Raw genomic sequence first — 9,114 nt, forward strand, 5'->3', positions numbered from 1 at the left:
AAAGAAGTCATAACAATATAAAAACAACATAGATAACATGGTTTCTGAAACCCAAAGTAGTCAATACAGAAATTAAAATATGAATTTTTTAAAATATGAATATTTTGCCTTACTACCAAAAGTGTAGCGAGGAACAAATAAAAGTATACATAAAAATACTTAGTAAATTATAAAATTATATGCTAATAAACAGTAGGTAAATAGTAGTATGTAAAATTTTTTTAAATCGGTAAACATTTTAAAATGTAAGCATTTTATGACAAACTTTTCAACAGACTTTTCTGATTTTTATTAATTAGTTATCAAGTATTCCAATATAATTAACTTCTCTCAAAATGTTTTAATACTTATCAGCAAATATGTATAAAGCCCTACCCAAACTTAGTATCATTTTTGTTTTAGATTAGTAATCTTTTTAGGCCCTGTGGATAAACTAATTACAAGAAAATCAGACTTTCTAAACCATTGGCCACTATAGGAGGACCAGAATAAAAGATGTTTTTAGGAAGAAAACCCGAACCTAAAATAATATAGACACATTTTTAAAAACAGAAAATTTAACTCAATTGCCCAAATCATCCATTATATATAGAAATATAATGTTTCCCTTACCTGAAGATGACTAGCAATGAGAGTCCAATCGTCAGTTCCATGTTGTTCAACCAACTTCTTTAACTTATCATCCTATTAAAACAGGTATGAACTTTAGAAAGCTTTCCCTCACCCTATTCCTCTATCCCTTAATACAGATAATTCTCTGCTTGTTTCATGCCATATCTGGTGGCCATTTTTAGGACTAAATCCACTATAAGTTTTCCCATTTACTCTACTGTTTCTAGCTCAACATTAATCCACTATTCATGCCTCTGGCTGAAGAAAAATAATGTGCAAGTTAGTTGATGGATAACTTTTCTCATGTTTTATTTTAAAATAGTTTTCATATCTATAACAGCATTAATAAATACAGGTATGAAGTTAGTAAACTTTATCAGATAATCACCTCATCTCTTGTCCATTTTACTCTGTTCCAGAGTTTCTTTAATCCTTTCTGTTGGGGTACTTCATAATCATGATCAGCATACTGAAGGTCATCATCCTCATCCTCACTTATAAAAACACAATTGTGAAATGAAAAATTTTATTTAAATTTTTAAATTCAGTCATTGAACGGGTATGACTAAAGAAGCCACTCAGACTAAAAGGCATATATCCAATAAGATTATTTAAAGTATTAAAAAAAAAACAAAAAACTTAAGAGACATACATTGGGGAGAAACTATAGTTCTTACAACCAGAGATAAGAGTGGATATGCCACCAGGGTCCAAGGTAAACTTTATGTCATCCTAAGGGGTTTGACTTTTATTCTTTATTTGATCTTTATCCTAAAAAGTAAAGGACTTTAAGAAGTGAAAGATAAATCACTATCAGAAATTGGAGAAATGAAGGAAGGAAGACCAATTAGTAATCTTTTACAGTAAATTATTAGGGCCTGACAATGGTAATGGTAAAACACAAAACATAGGCAGTTAACACACTGGAAGAAATAATCCATTAATAATACAACAAAAGTTAAAATATGTAGAAATAACTTGAATGTACAAGGTCAAAGTAGAGTAAATAAAAAAACAGTATTGTGAGACACAAAAGACTTGAACTAATGGAAAAACATCCAGACCACATTCTTGGACAGGAAAACGGTATTCTAGATGTCCATTCTCCCTAAATTAACATAAAAATATACTGTAGGGAAACAATAAATCAAACAGAATGGCAATGGCACATAAACATACACAGATTGCTGCAACAGAACATTCAGAAAAAAATAAAACCCATTTGGGAATTTGGAAAATTAAAACAGCAACATATTAAATTAGTAGGGTAAAGATGGACTTTTAAATAAATGGTAAGACACTGGGTAGCTATTTTTAAAAAATAAAGATCAAGTCCTACTTTAAAATAAAAAATTCAGATGAAGCAAATATTTTACATTTTTGAAATGAAACTATAATAGTACTATAATAGGGTAGAATTCTGTTTTTTATATTATTGAGTAGAAGAGATCTAAATGTGACAAAAATCAAGAAACCATTAAAGAACAAACTGACTAAAGTAATGACAATGGTCATGGAAAAAAGTACATGAAACAGATATTTAACAGGTAGAAACAAAAAGATTTTACAACTACTAGATATGAGAGACATGGGAAAAGGAGAAATCAAGGATGACTTCAAAATTTCTGGCTTTGGGAGCATAAATAGAGCTATTCACTGAGATAAGGAATAGAGAAGGAAAGCTGAACTTTGAAGGGGATGGGGAGAGTACTAAGTTCTGGACTAGCTGATTTCAAGGCACTTAAGAACTATATGAGAAATATAGTATATACTAGTATATAACAGCAAGTATATATATTCAAATATATATATCAGCACCGTACAAAGAAATGTCATGCAAGCCACATATGTAATTTCCTAGCAACCACATTTTAAAAAATAGAAACAGGTAAAATTAATTTTAATAAATGTTATTTACCCAATATATTTTTAAAATTATCATTTCAACATGTAATCAATATAATCATGAAATGTTTTACATTACTTTTTTTCTTACTAAAGCCTTCAAAATCAGGTGTGTATTTTATAGTCAAGCACATCACAATTCAGACTAGCCACATTTCAATAGCCACATGTTGCTAGTAGTGCTGCTACTGTGCAAAGCAGATCTTGAAGGCAACTGGGCACATGGATATTCTGCTCAAGTAAAAAGTCTAGGGTAGACACACAGTTTTGGCAATCACCAACATACAGAGAACAATTAAAGCCATGAGAGCAAGAAGCCCCAGAAAAAGAGGGCAACTGAATTGATAAACTGAATTAGAGAATTTTTAGTAGCCAGGGCACTAAAGTCATCAGCATCTGAAAATAACATAAGCCAATATTTGTTTAAACTGCCTAAGTATCAGACACTGTGGCAGTCTATAAAATTTCTCTAAAACCCCACAACTCTAAAAGGGGATGATTATTCTTGTTATTCCCATTTTACAGAATAGGAAATTTAGAAAAGTAACTTCTTGCCCACAGTTACACCAAATATGGCATGACTGAACTCCAAAACTCACTAACTACTAAATATACCATATTGGAAAAATATGTAAGAGAATACCAAAAAAGCTGGTTCATGCCAGACAAACTTCAAGTACATTTTTAAATCACAGCAAGGTTCTACTTCTAACTTAACTACTCACTTTGAATCCATGAATATATTAGCCTCTCAGAGCTTTAGTTTACGTTTGTAAAATGAAGATAATACCACCTACATTATAGAATAAATGAAAAACATGGAAACACCTTATACAGCATCTGGCACAGAGAGGTGGCTCAATGTTATTATTATGTGCATAGGCTGAATGTCTAACAATATTCAAAGTTATTTTGCTTTACTAGATTCAACTTTACAAAAATTCATTCTGATTTCAAATAGCAAAATCTTGATGATTTGTTTAACCTTATTAATAGAACTTAGTAAGAGCATGTAGGTAGTTCTTAATATTACATAGTTTCAATTTTATAAAACTGAAAAATAAAGGCCTGGATTTAATACATACTGTCTACAAATCCTTTGTAGGAACTTCTCATTTCCCTGCTATTTGCAGCCATCTTCAGCTATCAGAAATATCACCTGATTAGCCAAGACTACAAATTGTTAAATTGGAGATGGTTCAGGATCCAATTACTTCATAAATTTCTAAGATGGCTACTAAATCAGATAAACCACCACACTAAAGTTTTCTATCCAAATTGTATGTACTCATGGCAGCTATCCTTCCTTCTTAATGCTAATTACACTTGCCAACCTTCCCAACCAAATAGTAAGCAGAGTGCAAAGACCACATCTAATATGTTTATCTGTCAACACCAAGTACAGTACCTGCCATTCAAATATGTATGTGTAAAATTAATGAATGAGCTTCCTTACTCTTTCACCTCTTCCAAGTCTCTGGATTCTAAAATTACCTCACACGTGGATATGAAGAAAACATTTTTTTTAAAAAAGAAAATACCTCTAGGAGGTTCTGAAGGGCATTCCCATTTATTAAAAAGGACTTCCAAAATCCAAATTTACCTCCAAATGATAGAACATAAAAAACAGAACCTGCTAAAACAAACACTTAAAAAATATATTCAGTACAGAAGGGTTTCTTTGGGGTGTCATGTTGCCAAACCTTTCCTAGAACTATCCCAGCAACATTACCACTTCCTGCCATCCCAAACAGGCCTTGATTGTGCCTTTCACGGGTTCCCCTCTTCCTCCCGCCCTCAGATCCCAACAGCTGCCACACAACATTTTTGAGACTGCTTTAAAAATTAGGTTATTTATAAATCAAAACAACTTTCAACTTGGGGAGTTGCCCATATAAATCTTTAGTCACAAAAATATCTACATCCTATCTAATCTGTATGAAATCCACCTTAAGGTTCTTACCAAAATAATTTAAGTTAAGGGTATGAGTCCAAAAATATTACTTGGGTCCAAAGAGTAATATTCCTGGAAACTTGTTCATTTTTAACTTTCAAATTCTCCCTTATTTCTAATCACATATGTGGTCTGTGAGAAATTTCTATTTCTACACGGGGTTTCATTCTCTGTTTTGCATCAGCATGGTCATCAGTTTTCAGGCCAAGTTGCATAGCTCAGTCAGTGTTCAGGAAGCTGGGTTTTTGAGTGGGTGAGTGTGAGAGAACATTAAAGTAGAATTCTTAGAGTCATCTCCCTACCACTGGGACTTCCCTAGCTAGTTCTTAGTTTTAGAATTAAGTTATTTCTGTATTATTTAAATTATTGTTGAAAAGATTATGTAACTTTTAAATAAGAAGTATGACAGAAAAAGATCCTAGAGACAATTTATTAATATCACAACAGAAAGATGGCTGACAATGCCAACAGTTTGCCAAGAATAAAGGGAAAGGATAAAACTCCACAAGAAACCTCACCAATATTCCAATTTCACCATTTAACAATGAAAAAAGTTCCATTGCTTTCTACTCTGCTCTATTTTTCTGATTTTTATATCATCTTTTAACATTTCTGTATTATAGCAATCAATGCTGGTAAGATGTACTAAATAAAATCAACTTCCTACTGTGTAGATAAATAAACCATTTCTAGCCTGGGATGACTAATCTAGAAGACAGCCAAAAAATAGGTGAAATTATTTCTGCCATCACAAAGCAAAAATAAAAGAGGAATTTGGTCTCAGAATTTTCATCCAGGCCTTGGTTCCAAAATCATTCTGACAGTTTTAGTGTTTGAGTTAAAGAAAAAATTTATGCCATAACTGTTAATACATTATCTGAGTATTCAAATGGAAAGGGTTTTGTCGATTATGAATGAACAAAGTGATTAGGGTAATTATGAAACAGCAAAATGAAGCACACACATACAAAAAAATATACTATGACTCACTAAGCAAGGAAGATGGTTAACAGTAACTTCACACTGAGGTGTAAGCTAATATAATGTGACAGTCATTTGTGAAATAACACACAATTATTCATACTTGACAACACTAGATAAAACATCCTGGAGAAGTTCGATTTTATACGCCACCAATTATATCACCTAAAGAGAGTAAAATGAGGCTGCCAAAGAAAAAATGTGAGAATTTTAAAAAATTTATTTTTATTTGAAAACAAACTAGTGGTTTGAAATTGGAGAAATATCAATAGTTTTACAAAATTTGTTGTAATAAAATCACTTCAACTTGATCATATTTTAAGTCACAAACTGCATCAAGTCTGAAATTTTTATCATAATCAAAAAATACATCTTTATTAAACTGTTTTGACAGAATAACAGTGCATTCTTAAAAGTCCAATTGAATTCCAAGTATGAAAATTTAGCAGGTTAATTTAATATAGTGAAATCAGGCCACCCAGTGGTAAATATGATGTACTGCATACGTGAATATTTTCCCCCCAAATCTTGACTGCTAACTAGCATCACTATAGTAGACAAATTTGACTTTATTTGACCATTATTAATAGCAATAGTGAAGTAAATACTTAAGAGAGTTCTCCTAGCTATTCATAAACAAAAACAATATGAGGGTATTTCTATTTTATTCCATTAGTGGGTATACATTTTTAAATGAGAAAAAATTATTACAAAAGGGTTCAAAATAGGATATATATTAAATTAGAAGTTACCTTACAGACCATAAGATTAAAATCCCTTATAATAACAAATAAACAACTGGGATACAGAGTTTATTTGCTTTCCCCCCCCCAAAAACAACAACAACATTGCTAGTTAATGACAAAACTGATTTTTTAAAAATCGTTTTTCATATTTCAGTATTCTTTCACCCATAACACCCATTTTGATGGAGACAACATAGTAAAATCGCTTCCTACACACACGTGTACCCAACTGAAAACATCTTCCAATTCAAGAACTGGCTTTTATCTTTTCAGTTTAGTGTAATCACAGGTCATCTCAAGTGTAAACAGGCCTTTTGGCTTCTAAATGACATTTTTTAAAGTTTATACTTAAGGGTAGACTTGGCTTTAAAAACTAAAATTAATTACTTAATACATAAATATGTTTTAAAAATCAAATACATGTTAATAACAGATATGGCAACTTTAGAATTGCCTACAAATTGTCATTAAAACCCCCAGTAGGATCTAAAACTATTTGAAGTCACAGCAATGAGCCTTTTCTTTTATGTATATATAGATATAGCTATTTTAAAGATCAAAAGAGCCAACATCCTTCAGCTGTTTCACACCTGAGGTAACAGCGTTTTACTTTTTTTTCAAGATCATACAGAAAAAAATGTATTACAGGATTTATGCCTATATATAGTCTTATGCAAAATTCTTATACAGCAAAGTATAATTTTCATTCAAATACTTAAATATAATTTAGAATACTAAACATTCAAGTGTGAAGACCCTAAGAAAATACACCATCCAGAGATGATAATTTCTCACATCCTCTACCTGAATACTCCCATAGGGTGTGCAACTTCACTCCACTATATTTAATTACTCTAGACTTATGACTCCTTAAATCATTCTATAATATACATTTCAATTAATTTATACAGCAAACAAGCAATAAAAGTCAACAGTACAATTAATGTTTAGATCTCAAAGTTCACAGTATTGTCAATAAAATAAAACTTATACTGGCAAATTAATCATTAAAACACTTCTTCTTTCTTAGTCTATCATTATGAAGCATACACAAATTATGAAGCAAACAGAAAACCAATTGGAGAAGGCACGGTTCTGATATTCAAGCATCCATGTCTAACCATAACTAAATGCTGGTGACAGCATTAGCCAAGAAACTATTTTGAATAAAATCAACATCAGTACTGATAAGTACTGCCACACATTATAGCACTTGCCACTTGCTTAATGGTTATTTTTATTTTAGTTTAAAATTGTTGTATATTCAAAAGAAAGGGCCTAATCCAGTACCTCAGTAATTACAGGAACTTCTAATATCTATCTTTTCTGAAATTTAAGAGGTTAACTGGGTCCTTGACATTCCAGGGCAGTGATTCTCACCTGGGTGATTTTGCCCCCCAATAGACATTTGGTAATGTCTGGAGATCTTTGATTTTTCAGGGCTGGAGGAAGTGGGTGTTACTGGTATCTACTGTTCTTAAGCCAGGGATGTTGCTAAACATCCTACAAAGCCCAGGTCGGCCCCTCACCACCCAAAGAATTATCTGATATATCTATAGTGCCAAGGTTGAAAACCCTGCTCTAGAAATGTGGGTTTATAAATGTGTGTGTATACATTTGTTCCACCTCAAAAGTTTGACCTACACTGTAGTTGCTACAAACTAATAAGCTAACAAGGACTTAATTGTATTTTATGCTGCTTTCTGCAAAAACATCTTACATACAGCAAGTGCCTAACAAATGAATATAGCAACAAATATTATGGGTATCATTACCAATTTGTAACAGAAATCTGCACTGAATGAATCCTGATACTAAATTTCAACTTAATACATCACTAGTTAAGACTTTGAGGTTGTGGATTTAGAAACAAAGCCATTTGGAAATAGTGCCAAACTTCTTTTCAGGTGTATTAATATCACAATGAAAAGACAACCTAGTTGTTGTTGTTTTTTGTCTTCCAAGTGATTACTACAAACAACTTAGGAGTAGCTACTATACATAAATAAATCAGATACATAAATTCATCCTAGCAAGTTTTTTTTGTTTGTTTTTTTTAAAATGTGCTTTACCTCTGTGCAAACTTAGCTACGGTCAGAGCCAAACATGGACACTCAAAATACTAAGTGAATCAAACACCTTGTTTTTATTTTAAGATCAAGCTACTGGTAGTATTAGTGTGACATCTATCTATGTATATATATTTAATAGAAAGTATTAAACATACACACATAGAGCTGAGAGCATGAGTATGCTAATTACAGGAAACATCCTAAAGGTCCTCTCTCCACTATTCAGCAGGTTTTCCCAGGCTTTCGGGAAGCGAGGATGGCAGAGGGGTCTCCGCCCAGGTTTGCCCCTGGGTTCCTAGTTTCACTGGCAGCGATTCCGAGAAAAAAAAGTGCCTCTGAACACCATTTCCAGGGCATCCTGGCAGAACACCGCCCCTTCTCTCGGCGTAGCGTCTTCCCCGAAGCAACTTACCTGGCAAGAAACTCTCTACACCAACAAGTGGTTGTGAGATTCTGGGGAGCATCCACTCGAAGGAGCAACCTGGGCATCTGTGACCCACTTTCCGGCTCTGAAACACGCTGGTCCCCCAACTCTGCACACGTCACAGCTGTGCTCGGGGCCAGCTGGGCCCAGGCGGCTGTGGGGCAGCGGGAAGGGAAACCTCTGCCCCGGCCCGCCCGGGAGGGCCTGGTGGGGAAGCAGCGGGAAAGGAGACAGGACCCGGGGATGAGCCTGTGACGACAGACCTGGGCGAAAGGGATGTCACCCACCTGCGCGACCTCTTCGCCATCCTTCGAGTACCGCATAGGCGCGGGCTGGGCGGGGACGCAGGTCAGCCTCCTCCAGCCTCAGGCGAATGCTTCCGTGCCCCGACCCTCCCGCCGACTGCCCGGCTCCCTCTCC

At 33.9% G+C, this 9,114-nt stretch overlaps 1 protein-coding gene across 4 annotated transcripts in view; it reads right to left on the reverse strand.

Moving 5' to 3' along the window:
* The window catches only part of MYBL1 (v-myb avian myeloblastosis viral oncogene homolog-like 1), a 32,883-nt gene extending 23,775 nt beyond the window's left edge, over window positions 1-9,108 (reverse strand). For all 4 annotated transcript variants that reach the window (XM_014539798.1, XM_014539797.1, XM_005866337.2 and 1 more), the window contains exons 1-3: window positions 8,982-9,108; window positions 1,001-1,106; window positions 613-684 (exon numbers count right to left, since the gene is read on the reverse strand). In XM_014539798.1, coding sequence (XP_014395284.1) covers window positions 613-684; window positions 1,001-1,106; window positions 8,982-9,001 — 198 coding nt within the window. In that variant the 5' untranslated portion in view covers window positions 9,002-9,108. The remainder of the gene's footprint in view (window positions 1-612; window positions 685-1,000; window positions 1,107-8,981) is intronic.
* Between the last annotated feature and the right edge of the window lie 6 nt (window positions 9,109-9,114).

Source organism: Myotis brandtii, unplaced genomic scaffold (assembly GCF_000412655.1).
Source record: "Myotis brandtii unplaced genomic scaffold, ASM41265v1 scaffold23, whole genome shotgun sequence".
NCBI classification, from domain to species: domain Eukaryota; kingdom Metazoa; phylum Chordata; class Mammalia; order Chiroptera; family Vespertilionidae; genus Myotis; species Myotis brandtii.